Genomic DNA, 15,170 nt, shown 5'->3' with positions numbered 1-15,170 from the left:
CCCGCGGCACCGCACCCCGCGGCACTCCTCCTGCTTTCCCTGGAGTGAATCCGCGTACCATAGGCGTTGTCTGCTCACCGTGCAGTTTTGCAGGTCTGCAGGGCAAAATCTGTGTGTAAGATCCCACACTGCAAACCTGACCGTTTAAATCTTTACACAGACATCTTTCATCTAACCAGATGAATAATCCTGGTTTAGCCAGGGTGACCAGGCACACGCTTGCAGTTTATCGGCTTAGCAGGTCTGAAGCCTGCAGATGTAGCATATCCAGCTTTTGTTTAATGTTTTAAAGTAGTGCAGCAGTATGTGTGTGGAAAATCCATCTTTCCTGCTGAAAAGCTGTGGGGCTTGTATAAAATCTGAAGTTTCCCATAGACTGATGCATTTCGTTTACTCTAGGCATCTAGGCAAGCATCAGGTATCCCTGGGCTGGCTCCAACGGATGAAAAGTAAGTCACTTCCATCTCCACATTGATCAAGTTCAGCATTGGCAGAGGATGCTGTTCATAACCAGATATCCTCTATGTTCCTCAGGGATGGCAATCTGCCAGATATCATTGCCAGCAGGAGTTTACATGAGTTTCTGGTGAACCTTCATGAGAAATATGGCCCACTGGTCTCTTTCTGGTTTGGAAGGCGTCTTGTCGTCAGCCTCGGCTCCATTGATCTCTTGAAACAACATATTAACCCCAACCGGTTGTGTAAGTGCCCTTTGCATTGTCTTTGAGTCCATTTGTTCCAGCCTTGCTGGGCATCTTATGTCAAAGGCAGTTGGGGTTTCATTCTAAGTCGAAAGAAAATGAGACTGTGTTAGCAGTTGACATGGTGGTTCAAGTATGGCTTTGCTCCTGCTTGCTGGACTTGAATATCAGTGACGAAGAGTTACTGCTGTCCAATGGCCATCAAGAAATCAGTGCACTCTTGTACCATCTCTCTACAGGCAAATGTGTATGGAAAGCATCATGCTCATTAGTCACTTGAGAGAGCAAGGTGAAGGTCCGGTAGCCACTTGGCATACATTTTAAAGGCAGTTTGAAATATGGTTTAAGAGGGAAAATTTTGCTAAATTAAGTCTGAAAACAACTAGGCTAGTTTATGATAACTGCCTTGTATAGTTCAGCATAGAGACTTTTTAAACTGTTATTTGAAGAAGTTCTTTAACTTTTGTTTTTCTTTGGTGTGTAGAATTTTGTGCTGAAAACCATTAATGATCTTCCGGTCTTTCAAGTTGTTGGTGGTGCTGGTAGCTGAGTTGATCATCTTAGTCCTGGGAAAGTATTTTAAAATAGGGTGTAAGTCTCTTAGGTGGGCGTTTTGCTTCCTAAGGTGATCACAGTCAGTGAGTTAACTCAGTTGATGTTTGGGTTTAATCCCTTGCTTTTGTGTTTTTTATCTTACGAGGTTGAATGAGGTGCTGGGTGCACACCTCTGTCCTGATCCTATAGGCTGTCTTTAGGCACAGGCAGATATCTCAGATAACTTTATGCTGGGGTCATGATGGGTAAGCTTCATGTACAGTTGCATGACAGACTCAAAAAAAATATGGTTACAGTCTGGGAAAGGAGTGGGAGTTAATGAGAATCAGCAAGACACAGTGGATAACGATGACACTCCAGAAGGTGGAAAACCACCCTGAAAGATCTAGATGTTCTCAAGTGTGTTTGGGGGAAATTGAGCAGACAGTCACTTTCTCAAAGCTCAGAGAAGTGGTGACAGGCCCCTGAGCAGGCAAGTTCTCAGAAGTGTTCTGAATTTGGGAGTATTTGAATACCAGAGAAAGATAAATACAGCGCCTGGACGTACATACAGGAAATTAAGTGACCCAGGCCACTACAGACTAGCCCAGCATCCTGCTATGCCAAGGACTAAACATGTATTTTTAAGCATGAGGATGAATAGGATGCATGTTGTATAATTAGAATTATAGACAAGGAAAGTGATAGAACTGTGTTTTTGTTAAGGTTTCAGTTCAGAATTTGCTTGGACACTGTGTGGGTCATCATAATGGCATAAGAGAGATGAAAGAGGAAGGAAGGGTGGATTGTCTTGGTAAAATGAAATACTGTGTTGAGGAGGTGACGTACTTCCACTTAACATTAGCATCTTGTCCTGATGGCATTATGCTGGAACCCTCTGTCACCACAGGGAAGGAGAGTGAGATGGTTATCCCTGAGAGCTGGGGTAGCGGGAACAGGAAGAGGAGGGGAAAAAGCAGGGTGCATGAATTGCCCTCAATTCAGTCATCACACAGCCATGGATGAAAAAAGAAAGGGTACATTGAGTCATGTATTTTCTGTAAAGAGAGGAAAACATCTAGACTGTTGCACAAGATGAACATGAGCCAGACCTGGAATCCTGTGTGTGGCTCTAACCTCTGTACTCTGGCATGATGTTGAATAAAACAAGTGCAAATGAAGGCTGCCAGTGTTATCAGAGAAGTGGGAAGCCAGTTGTGCAGAAGCCAGGGAAAGTGTGTTCATCCTGGCAGAAGGAAGAGCTTATGGGGGGATCTTCATAAAGGCAGCAGCAGCAGGCTTGAGAAGGAGGGTTCTCATGATCTCAGACCTGAAAAAGCAGAGATATTAGTTGTATCAGTACTTTCCTTTTAGCATGGGTGCTTGTCAGAAGTGCTCAAATTTTTTTAGAGGTGATGACTTTTACTGGTTGTATTTCCTGAAGTGTTGAGGTATAAACAAACATAGCTGAGTAGCTGTAGCAAAACTTGATTTCCAAGGTTGAGGTGTAGGGTTTGGCTCCAAGTATCGTACAAAGGTTCTTCTCAACTCACATGTGTGTCACAGGTATGGCCAAACTTCTTGGAGACAGAAAGAGAGAGAGGTGCAGATAGTGCATCTCAGATCAGAGCCTTGAAGTTGGACTAATTGCATTCATAGTTATTAATATTTCTAATGCCAGGAGACTTTTTCCTTATGCTTAAAACAGTGTTTGAAATTGGTATGTTTTCATGGCCTCTTAAAACTTGGTTGTGATTAATTTGCAAGAAGAATTCAAAGGAAGTAAAACTTTGCTGCTGATACTGGTGATTCCCCTGAGTGGCTCTGGGGAAGGAGTCCAGGCCTGCAAAGAGTGTGGATGTGAAGAGGGTGGACTAATGCAGGATTGCCAGGAGCAGTATGTTCAGACACCCACTTGGAAAACTCCCATGAGTTGATGTTCCATTTTGAGTGGGGACAATGAACCTGAAGCACATTGAATGCTGGAGATGGAACTATGGGTCCTGACCTGTCTGAGCAGAACAGCTTCACTGCTGTTCTGGAACCATTTGTATTGTGTAGTTTCAAAGATCCTTTCCATCTCTGATGTCCAGTTCTGCTTGGCATCTGCCTTGACTATCCCGTTAGATCTTTTCTCCCTTAGTACTTGCAGTGGCATCCAGGACAGCATTCTGAGGTTCTTGGGATGAGGGAGAAGACTTCCTCGTAAATGAATGGATCAATCAAAATTTTTATATGTTTCACTAAGAGGACCGAAAATGTAACCCTGGAGATATTTTCAAGACAAGGAGAAAGGAAGAAGTCTGTGAAAGTGCTGGCAGAACAGAGCTCCCTCCAGAGACAGTTTGTACCTTGTGGAGTCACTGGCCTCCCACAGCTGTGGAGAAATGGCCATTTCCCAAATGGTGCAGAGCCAGCCCTCAGCAGAGGGCAGCCTGGGTGCTGCAGCCCTGAGAGCACAGCAGTGAGTGTATCACTTGTGTGGGACTGCCAGTCTGGACTAAGGACAAGGGGAGGAAAAAACGGAGCCTGTGGCTGATCCAGCAGCTTGCTCTCATATGCACCAGGAAAACTTTGCAGTTCCAGCAGGTGTTGGTGTTAAGCATCCTCCAGCCTCTCTAGATGCCTCTGCTTTCTGGATTTGCTATGTGGGCTTTACCACCTGCCATCTGTCTTTCTGGCTACCCAGTGTTGTGCCAAGCTCTGCCAAGGCCAGTCGGCAGGGAACTATGGCATGAATAGCAGCAACCAGCCCATGACAAAGTACCTTGGAGGAGGAATTGTCAGCAGCAGCTAGAGTCACATAACAGCCTGCTCCACGTGGAGAGCCACAGGTACCATCTGCTGTGCCAAAAGACACATGCTCATACTCCTTGTAATTCTAAGTGGGAAAGAGGGTGAGATCCAGAGCTTAAAAACATTGGAAGGGAAAAGATGTGAGAGAAAAACATTTAGGAAAGATTACCATATTCATGCCTCTGGCCTTGTTAGCTGCTTTTATGCCATTAGGTAGTAAGTCCTCTGCAGGTGGAATTGTCTCTTCTTGTATGTTTGTCCAGTGGCATAATGATCTCTGTAGGGAATTCTAGATACCTCCACAACTGGGAGAGTCATATGTGTCTAGCCCAGCCTCAGTGTTTTCTGATGCCTCAGAGGTTTCACTCTCCATCTGGGAGAAATAAGACTGTGATAAACAGTGACAATATCCCTCTTGAAAACCCTGATTGCTGCTTCCAAATAGTTCCTTAAAGATTCTGCCAGTTCTACAAGACCCACTGAAAGGTTTACAGAAAGGGAAAAACATATGCCATGCTTTTTCGCACCATTTTACATTGATACCTAGTATACTTTAGCAAATATATTAAATAGAAGTCCCTGGTGGTGAAATTCAAAGTTAAAAATCTAACTGAAGTGAGTCATGGATATGGAAGTTATGTGGTTTTGTCTAGTTTGTACACTGTTGCAAGTGTCTGTGTGGAAGGAAGATGGAAAGAAGGCAATTAGCAGTAGAAAGCATTCTATAGCTTACTGGGGTACTGTTTTCTGTAAGAGCTTCAGAGCTTCTCTGCTGGAGGCAGCCCTGACAGAGAGGCAGCTGCTGGTTTGGGAAGAGCTCATCAGCAGGGAACTTGGTGCATGCAAGAGAAATCATACAGGAAGAGTAGGGTATCAAATGAGGTTTGCTGGGGCTGTGAAGCAAGGGAAGGAGTGCAGAGAGCAGCCTCTGGCTACATCTCTCGTGTGAGCTGATATATCCTGAGTGCATAGCCTTGATCAGGGCAGGAGGGCACACCAGATGTGAAGGGGTAATGTGCTAAAGGGGCTGCAGGTCAGGCTGGAGAAGGGGAAGGACCGTGCTATACTCAATCTTGTCACCAAGGCAATGGCACAACCACCTGGGAACAGGCAAACTGGGAAGAAGCTCTGAAGGCATTGTTACTTAAAGAGTTACTTGGTAGAGCCAGCAGGCAAGCTCTGCTGGGAGAGCTGATCACAGGATGGCACCCTGCCCCAGAAAAGAGACCTTATGAGGTCCCAGCCCACACTGAGCAAGAGAAGCTTGACACCCCAAAGAGAGTGTTCCTAGGGGAAGGAGCTGTGCCTTGCTCACTGCCCAGAAGTAGCAGCACCCAATTAAAGAGGTTGCTGTTTTCATCAGCCCTGTGTAGTGTGACTTTTGAATGGTGTTTCCTCTGTTTGCTTTCAGTGGATCCCTTTGAGACAATGCTGAAGTCCCTCTTGAGATACCAGTCCAGCCTGAATGGGGATACAGGAGAGAGCCACATGAGGAGAAAGCTGTATGAAAACGGTGTGACCAAGTCCTTGCAAAGTAACATTGCTCTCATCCAGAAGGTGCGTAACTGCCTTTGTACAGCAGAGAAGCCCTGTGTGTCTCACAGGGGAAAGTTTAATGAGAATGATCACTAGGATAAAGGACCTCCATTTCAATTAGTGCTGGAACTATAAGCATCTGAGACAGCAAACAGCCCCTACCTGTTCAAGCATGGCGTGAATATTTGGTTTCTCTTAGCTCCAATGGGCCAGGGGGAAGGGCTGAGCTTGGTTCCTTTTTATGCCAAGATATCAGATGCAGTTAAAGATATTGCAGCACCCTGATTCTAGATATATTTCCCAGGACAGGAGGGAGGAGCAAGGAACCAGCTATTGGGACCACAAACAGGTGAAGAACTGTTCTGTTGATTTAGTCCAGCATCTAGAACATGATGTGTTTTCCCAATCTGGAGCTATTAGTGTTAAAGGGTTTAAGGTTTCTTTTGTGACAGAGGGAACAAGAGAGGGAGGATAGGGCTGCCTTGTTGGGAGAAAACCTTGAAAGAGGCAAAAGATTTGAGGCTAAAATGTTACTGTTTAGGTTAACAAGGGAAAGAAAGCCTGGAAAGAGTGTAGCTTCATGCCATAGCCATGAAAGTGTGGTCTGCCTTCAGAGCTGCCTTACGGTGGGAATGTCTCCAGGGGGTGTTTGGTAAATAGACTGCTGATCTTACTTCTAACTAATTGTTCATTCCCTCTCAAGCTGTCAGAAGAACTGCTAGCCAAATGGCTCTCCCTTCCCGAGTCACAACATGTGCCACTCTGCCAGCACATGCTGGGCTTTGCCATGAAGTCTGTCACACAGACAGCTATGGGCAGCAGCTTTGAAGATGACCGGGAAGTCATCCGATTCCGCAGGCACCATGATGCAGTAAGTGTCATGAAGAGCCAGGAAATTTCCTATTATATTTTTCCAAACTAAGAGCACAGAGCTTGTGTCTGAAATGGGACGTGGTATCCTAAAGAGAAGACCAGTTCCATGTTCATGGGAAGTCAATTTTATTTGGTGTTTTCATTTTCCTGAGTAGGGAAGAATAGAATAGTCCCAGCAGTGTCAGCCTGTGGTGAGTGATGGTACTGTTCTCTCTCTCATTTCAGATCTGGTCAGAGATTGGGAAAGGTTTCTTGGATGGGTCTCTTGACAAAAACATGACTAGGAAGAAGCACTACGAAGATGGTAGGTTCCTCCCAAAATCACAGTTTTCCTCCCACTCTGATTAATACTTAGGAATTAGCTAGTCTATGGAAGCACTTAATTTGCCCAGCTGTCTTGGCTTTTCTTCAGAATTGGTCATCATGCCATAAACTATCAGATGTGTTGTACTTACTCTCATTGTTTTGGAGTTGAGTGACAAGCCTGCCATTACTTGAGAAGTCTGTAGGACTAGAACTCTAGTTCCAGGCCTAATTCTAGGGTCTATCCAGTCTGAAGAGTGATAGAGGTGAAGTATCAGGGTATGCTTGCTCCCTTCCTATTCTGTTCCCTAGTGTCCACTTTTGACCTCTCTTGGAGGCAAGCAACTGTGCTAGGTGGAGAGAGATGGAGCCACTTGATTTGGCCTGTGTGGGCATCCATATGATGCATCTTTTGGGGAATGAGCTGCCAGACAGTCACTCACAGGCTGGAGGACACAAGTACAGAGGTGCTGCTTTGAGGGATACTTTCCATGGGATAGCCTCTGATGTGCTCTTACAAGGTAACATGATTTTCAGGTCTGTTATGGCAGTACTTTTGTTTCTCATATATTTTATAGTAAGTAATTTTATTTTTTGGTTGTCCTGTCTTTTTTTGATCTTAATAATTAATAATTAAACCCTTAATAATTAATAATTAAACCCTTTCAGTATTGATTAATAAGATGTTAAACAAAAGTAGCTTCCATCTGGAACTAAGGATTTGCTTGTAAATCCTCCAGACTCAGTGTTTCCTTGTTCTTGGATAGTCTTCAGTAGGTAATTTAAATCAGGCAGCCAATGGCATCTAGGTCCCTAACTCCCCTTGGTTCTCACAGTAGTTACCAGGAGTTGGGCACTCAGACAACTTCAGATGTGTGGATTTGTTGTGCCAAAACCCTCCCACATTTTCCCCACCCTCCTCTCTCTGCCTATGCAGACTCTTTAGCACAGATCCATCCTCTTGCTCCATGCCTGTAGAACCTCTGGCAAAAGGGGCACCATCAGTGGCTGGAGGTGCTGTGGTACTGTAGTAATTATAGCCCTCCAGGTCAGGTAACCAGTGCTATGTGGCTCATACATGTTTTCATGGAGGCTGATTAAACACGTTCTCTGATGGTTAAACATTGTGATTTGACTTCCCTTAAGTGATTTCAGCTCATAGAGTACACATCTTGGTTATACCTGTAAGGATGGCTTTTTACAGGCAACCTGTGCTATTTGATTTCTACATTTTCAACTAAATTGGAGATGCTGCCTTTCAGATTGACAGTAACATGTAACAGAGGCTGCTTCTGTAACTGAGCCCAGCAGGGACAGCTGGTCTGAAAATCTGCTTGAGGAGACGGATTTGCTTCTCTGCAGCACCAGTATGACCAGATTTTAAAATAAACATTTCTTTTTTGTTCCAAAGCTCTGGTGGAGATGGAATCCGTCTTAAGGAAAGTTACAAAAGAGCGCCGAGGCAGATCATTCAACAAGCATGTCTTTGTAGACATCTTGCTGCAAGGGAACCTGAGTGACCAGCAGGTCTGTGCAGCTGTTATATCATTACACAGTAATGGAGTTTTGATAGATGGGCAACTCATTACATTGTAGCCTTTGATTAGTATAAGTTATTGCATCTTAGCTCGGATTCTTTACTAAAGCAGGATTTCTAGTTCTTTTTTCCACTCCTAGAATGTTTAATTGCATTAGACTTTGGTAGCTTTCCTTACCACTGCTTCATAGCTATTTTTATAAACCAGAAATATGTTAATTTTAAGCATGTCTCATGTGCAATTCCAGTGGAATTTCTACAGAGAGTTCAGTCCATGTCTTCTAGATTTATATGCTGCTCTTTACACTAAAGGGATTTCATGTGCTTGAGTGGAGAATGTGCCACTTCTTTTTTATCTTTACAGTCTTGCAAATTTCAGTCTCTGAAGTAGATTTTATTTCCTAGATTCTGGAAGATACAATGATTTTCACCTTGGCAGGATGCATAATCACTGCTAACTGTAAGTACAGATTGTAGGTAACTTCCCATCCTTACACTCGGATGCCTAAAACTCTGTGTGATGACATGAGACTTATCCTAGGCTAATAAAAAGTTGTATTCATCATTTTCTTTCTCCTGAACTACAAACATATAGGAGAAGGTAATTTTTACATCAGACTCTTGACATAGCCTCACAGCTACTGAATTGAAACCAAGCTGTATTTGACAGCCTTCCCAGTCTTTTGGTGAACCTTGGAATTTCTTCCCATTGCTTTTTGCTTGCACTCTTAACCCCAGATAACTGATGCTACATTTGATGAAAAAGCATCAAAATGTATAACCCACAAAGATCATGTTGTAAAATAGGTTCTGGCACATGGGAAAGAAATTATAGTAGAGTGTTGGAATCTGCCTGACCACTTTGAATTTCTGGAGGATAGGTATGTTTCATGTATGGAGGACATTCAAAGGAGTACTCTGGGATTTGTGCAAAGACTGTGGCAAAAAAATACAAATAAAAATACTAGCTGAAGCTGTGTAAAATGTCTTATGATAAGGGGATGGTTATCTGGCTCTGTATCTCAGCCAGTGGGGCTGGGACTCCAAAGAAAACCTCTGAGGTGCATCTAGGTGTGAAACAATGTGGAAAATAAATTAGGCAGCTCTTCCTCAGGGAATATCCTCTGCAAGTACTCCAGGAAGACTGTAATTTTAAGGGGCTTGAATACACATGGATTCCAGATAGTTCTCACAGACAGACATTTTTGAGTGCTAGAAACATTTCCTTGTAGCTTTACATCCTACACACTTATTTCTTATGCAAGGTTTCTTTTTCACTCTGCTATTGAAGATATCTTGAGTACTTCATAAAAGAGATGTAGTGGAGACAAGTGCTGACCAACCTGCTGCAGAGAGTTCCTTGTCAGGAGCCCCGGGCATTGGCTGGGCCAATTCATTTCCATGGTTGGTCTAATAACCCTGATTCCCCAGGGCTTGTTGATCTGTATGGTTCCTTTGCCAGAGCTGAGGGACTGAATGACTTAGTCTCCTGCACAGCTCCCTAAGCTCTTCACAGCATCAGAAAGAGAATTTTAGCTTGCAGGGTCTCTTACTACACAGGAGTTCAGCTCTGTTCCTACCTCTGAATACAGAATCAGCACAGCCTGCTGTGAACAGAGGTCACCCTTTTTTAGGTCAGAAAGTAATGCTGAAAATACAGGAAGTAAGAAAACTGAATGCAGGTTGTAAAGGATTGAATATTCTGGGTCCAGTCTTGTCTTGATTTCTTCCCCAGTGTGTACCTGGGCAGTCTATTTCCTGACAACCTCAGAAGATGTCCAGCAGAATCTCTACAAGGAAGTGGACCGCATTCTGGGGAAGGGACCAATTACACTTGAGAAAATTGAGCAGCTCAGGTGAGTCCTGTAGAAGGAACTGCAGAGGAAGGCTATGTCATGTGGTGTGGGACGGGGGTTTCACATGGAACCTGATGCCTAGCCTACACTGGGCCAGGAGAAGGCATCCAAAAGCTACTCCCTTTTTTTTTTTTTCTGGAAGTGATCAAACCATAGGATGACTTGCAACATAGAGAGAATCTGCTGTAGGACTCCAGACATGGGGACCAGGGTGCTCATTTCAGGGTGTCTTTTGAAAGCCCTTTAGGTTCATTGGTAGAGGAAAGCCCTGGCTGCCAGGCCAAAATTTGTTTGTTTAACTGTCTTGTTTGGTTTCTGTCCTAGTTTTCCAAAAGTAGAAGTAATCAGTCATTTTCCTGGTTAGATTCATGTTCGACATATTTAGAAAGAAAACATGGACCAATCTTCTTTTCAAAGGACCACTGGATGATGACTAGTCAACAGTGTGCCTTTATTTTTTGTGCATCTGTTGGTTTAACTGGGTGCATTTTGGTTTTGGACTAGTGTTAGGGAGTATCAAATGTGTGGGTTTCTTGCTGCTTCTTATATGGGTGAGAGAACCAGGAAAAGGGCTGGTGTGTCTGTGCTTTTTAGCAGTTTTGGTTTGGTTTAAAATCTGAAAGAAGAGAGATTTCGATAACCTTCCGTAAAAGCTGTTAATGAGATTTAGTGCTTCTTGCAAAGCTGGGACTCCTTGCCAGAAAAAAAATACAGTAGGTGACTCAGCTCTCCTTGCTGCCACAAGGATGTGGACAAGCTTCTCTCTGGGAGGGTTAAACTAACCAAGTGTTACTGGTTGCAGATACTGTCGGCAAGTCCTGTGTGAGACAGTGCGAACAGCAAAGCTGACTCCCATTGCTGCACAGCTGCAGGAGCTGGAGGGCAGAGTCGACCAACACACTATCCCCAAAGAGGTAGGGCCCTGCTGGGAACACTAGGCCACGCCTTTCCTGTAGAGGGAGTTTTCTGTTTCCTCTTTTTCCCGACTAGGGGTGAGGCTGGAAGACCGTTTCTTCTGAAACTGTTCAACCTGAGTAGATGTTCTGTCATCTGAAAGTACAGTTTAGCTCAAAGTTTGCCTGCAGTTCCTCTGCAGGAGAGGCTCTGGGAATTCATGTTCTCTTGCTGAGCAGATTTGCTTCCAGTTCTGGGTCTATCAGAGATGAGTAATCTTTTGAAGGGGCTTATAGGCTCAGTTGTGCATGAAAGAACATTGTTTAAGGCCTGATCATATCACTCATCCATATCACCTTCCATTGCAGAGAATAAAGTAGCCCATACATACACGCCAGCAAGAGCAGAGAAATGGGGTCAGACCCTCTGTAACCACTAACAGTCACAGCATGATTCTTAGAAGTTAAAATCCTAACATCTGGGCATGGATTATGGAAATCTGTAGATGAATATAGCATAATTGTCTTTTTAATCCACCTAAATATGAGTAGTCTACAAAATAATCATCATCCAGCAGAGCTGTCCAGAGGTGTCTTTAATTGTGCATTTCTTTCTGCTTTGACATAAATGTCATAATTTTCTTTGCAGACACTTGTGCTTTATGCTCTTGGTGTGATGCTGCAGGATAGTTCATCTTGGCCATCACCATACAAGTATGTAGAATCAACTTATTGCAACTAATTCCTTTCCTTTTTTAAATTAGATCTTAAAGCACAGCCTTTTAGGCTGCAGGGCCTGCCTTAAGCAGATTTTGGAGATGAAAGGCAGTGTAAGAAAATCAGTTTATTAAGGTTTTGGTTTGGTTTTCTCCATGGATATGCTTTCGGAGCAATTAAAGTCATGATCCTCCCATGCTCCAGTCTGCCTGTGTGCGTGTGTGCGTTAGAGTTTAATAAAAACTTTTTTTGTGCACACACAAAGAGTTTCCCTGGAAAATGCTGGTAAATTCTGTTTAAGGTTTTCTGTGAAACAGTGACTTGAATGGCTTTGGAATCACTGCTTGTCATCATGAAACAATGATACAAGAGAGGAAATGTCAGTCTGAAATTTTTGTTTTTTCAGGGGGAAGGAAAATGCTGCCTCATTATTTCTGTCTGTGAAAACAGAACAGGATCCAGGCCAGTGTTCTGGAGGTTAAAGAAAAAAATTGCTGTAGCTTCCTGTGGCCTCCAGGTGGCAAATATTAACGTGTATCTGACTTACTTCACTTGGGCTGGGAAAAAATGTGGGTCAGTTATTCTAGACAGAGAGAAAAGACTGCCGGGATTTAGGAGAAGGAATAGAGCCTTTAGAACAGCACTTGTCTGGTGCTGTGAGTACACCTCTTAGAAAAGGCTCAGGCACTGATGCACCACTCTACAAGCACCTTGGCAGGCATTCCCTGCTAGGATAGGACACGACAGTGTTTAGGTTTGCTGAGGCCTCGTGGGAGAGACAGTGAGGACTGCTATAAACACTGTGTGTTTATTCCAGGAAGACTGGGGTTGAGCCTGAAGTAGATGTGTATTTCTGTGACAGAGACAGGAGATAGCTCTGTGTGATGCTTTCACCTATCTACTGTACAGAAACACTGTGCATAGCTGTTTGCCCTCTGTATTTATTTGCTAGGCAGCTGCATTTTCTCTCCTATTACATCTGTAATTTGCCACTTCAGGAGGAATGTAAGTTTGATGCTGCTTTTCCTGAGGGTCAGCACCCACATGCCCTTTCACCTTGTTAGAAGCAGAGCTTGGTTGTTTAGTCAGGGAAATGAAGGCTTGAAGAATTAAGCAGAAAGGTTTAGCAGAAAGGGAAAGAACTGTCTTCCATCCATCCAACCATCCATCCATCAAATTTTCTGTTTGGAGGTGGTTTTTTTGTAACATTTAAATTGAATTATATTTTGTTAGTCTCCCTTGTTTTAACTCATGCCAGCCCTGGATAATAGTTTTCTTACAGCTTCTACCATCCTAAAGCTGGAAACCATTTTTCTCACTTGAATGAGTCACCGTCTTCCCTCCCCCAGCACATACACATACACACACCAGCTGCTTGAAGAGAAGTGTGAGAGGCAAAGAGAAAAGGGAATATTTTTGGAAGTGAAAAAGGAAGGGACTCAAGGGAGAGAGGGAGGGAGGCAAATGAGATTGCGTGTGCCCTGGAGGGGAATAGAGGGCAAGTAGCGGCATTAGCTCAGCTGTGTACTCAAGCTAAATACCCACTGCTGAGGGGTAATGTATGTTAGTTCCAGCCCTGTCTCACACTAACTGAGTTTGTCAGCATTTTGACCAAGATGGGACACAGCTGACCAGCTGGGAACATTAATGGAGTGGATGCACGATTGGCTTCATATGTTTGTGTGGAATTACGCAGCACGATTTAGAGAGCGCAAATTAGTGAGATTCTGTATTTTGTTGCCAGTTTTTTACTCGAGTGTGTGCCCATGTTTATGGGAAAAGGGTGCTGTGCCTGAACAGAAGGCCTTAGTGTATTTTGTTTTTCATAGGTTTGACCCAGAGAGATTCAATGAGGAATCAGCCATGAAAAACCTGTCCTTGTTGGGTTTTTCAGGAAGCCAGGAGTGCCCGGAGCTGAGGTGAGCATAGGAAAGGGGGTCTTTCTGAGTCTCTCTGGCAGAACAGGAGAGGAGGTGCTTTCAGCATCTTCCTGGTACTGCTGGGACAACCTGTCCAAGCTAGCTGTTGTCCTTTGGCACATTTACATCATAGCAAGGTTTTTATTCTTTTCTCCTGATTCTTCCCTCAGGTTTGCCTATCTAGTGACTACAGTCCTGCTGAGTGTGCTGGTAAGGAAACTGTATCTCCACCCAGTGAAAGGACAAGTCATGGAGACAAAATATGAACTGGTAACCTCACCAAAGGAGGAAGCCTGGATAACAGTGTCCAAGAGAAGCTAAGAGGAAACAAAACAAGGGTTTGAAAGTGCCAATAGTGAAGTTCTGAGCAAGGGTCTTAAGGAGAATCGTGCTTGGCACCACATTGACTCAGCCAAGGAATTTTACATCCAGTTTTTTTTACCTTCCACATTCTTAAGCACATGCCTATCTTGGGTACTTTTTCTAACTCAACCAGTAGTCATATTAAAGTAGATTTAATCTGTATGCCTTTTTTACATTTGCTTTTGGATTTCTGGCCAAATCATTGCAGAGGAAGCAACAAAACCTTTCAGTGATATATGTATGAACTATTGGGTATCAGCTAGTCAAAGACCAGCCCCTTTCCAATAGCAGCCAGAGCTGGATAAGAGTGCCTCTGTTATCCAGTGGAATGCTTCTTCAGGGATCCTAACCAGATAAGATCTTGGAGACACAAGGACAAAGCCTTTCTCTATATATAGGTATTTTTATTCAAAGTGTCTTTCCTTCCCTTGAGCTATATCTATAACTGTCAAGAAGAGCAGATACATCTTGTGAGAAGTATGTGTGAGTGTGAGAGAGAAAGAGAGAAATAAAGTGGGGTGGGAATTGCACCAGTTCTCTTGCTGTATAATCTTGGCATGCTGTGGGGTTGCAAGAGAAAGAATGACTGAGAAATGCTAGTAAACCAAGAGGAATAAAATTGATTTGGCCCCTGAGAAAACAGAAGTATCAGTAATAATATAATGAAATTAAATAAAACCATAGAACAAAGCCCTGAGAAAGGGATTCTCTATCCTGAAAGTTCTGAGGGCAGTGTCTAATATTATCTACATCAGAAGTTGACAGATGCTTTCAGTTCATTCAGCACTGGGTCAGCCTGAGATTGATCATACAAATGCTGGAAAGGCAGAGTGCTGATTTTATAGAGCTCTAGATTAATGTTGTACTTAATAACTTAAAAGCCTTTCAAAGAATCTTTTTCCTCCTCCAAAATGGGTGCCAGCCAAAGCAGCATCAAGTGCTGCATGTTCACATGCTTTTCCCTACTTCTTTCTTTTTCTTTTGTCCATTACAGGACAGCTCCTGAAAGATTTTTCAGAGTGCCACTGAAAAGGTTGTGAAGCAGGAACCTCTTCCTCCATCATCACATTGGATTAATTGCCATCTGACTTCCTTTTCAGGTTGTGTTTCTCCCTTTTCTTGCTTACACAGGATCACCCTTT

General features: G+C 43.5%; 1 protein-coding gene across 1 annotated transcript; it reads left to right on the top strand.

The window, feature by feature from the left end:
• The first annotated feature begins 179 nt into the window (after positions 1 to 179).
• On the top strand, positions 180 to 14,190 carry LOC103764188 (cytochrome P450 20A1). Its single transcript, XM_008931079.2, is given in 13 exon segments — positions 180 to 302; positions 400 to 449; positions 535 to 701; positions 5,443 to 5,588; positions 6,271 to 6,438; positions 6,666 to 6,744; positions 8,155 to 8,270; positions 8,686 to 8,740; positions 10,016 to 10,136; positions 10,939 to 11,050; positions 11,679 to 11,743; positions 13,576 to 13,665; positions 13,836 to 14,190. Coding segments are annotated over 13 exon segments (1,443 nt in total). The 3' UTR covers positions 13,987 to 14,190.
• The last annotated feature ends 980 nt before the right edge of the window (positions 14,191 to 15,170 follow it).

The sequence above is a fragment of the Manacus vitellinus genome, unplaced genomic scaffold (assembly GCF_001715985.3).
Source record: "Manacus vitellinus isolate BGI_N305 unplaced genomic scaffold, ASM171598v3 scaffold_20_pilon, whole genome shotgun sequence".
In the NCBI taxonomy this organism is placed as follows: Eukaryota; Metazoa; Chordata; class Aves; order Passeriformes; family Pipridae; genus Manacus; species Manacus vitellinus.
This window is presented reverse-complemented; position numbering and strand designations above follow the sequence as displayed.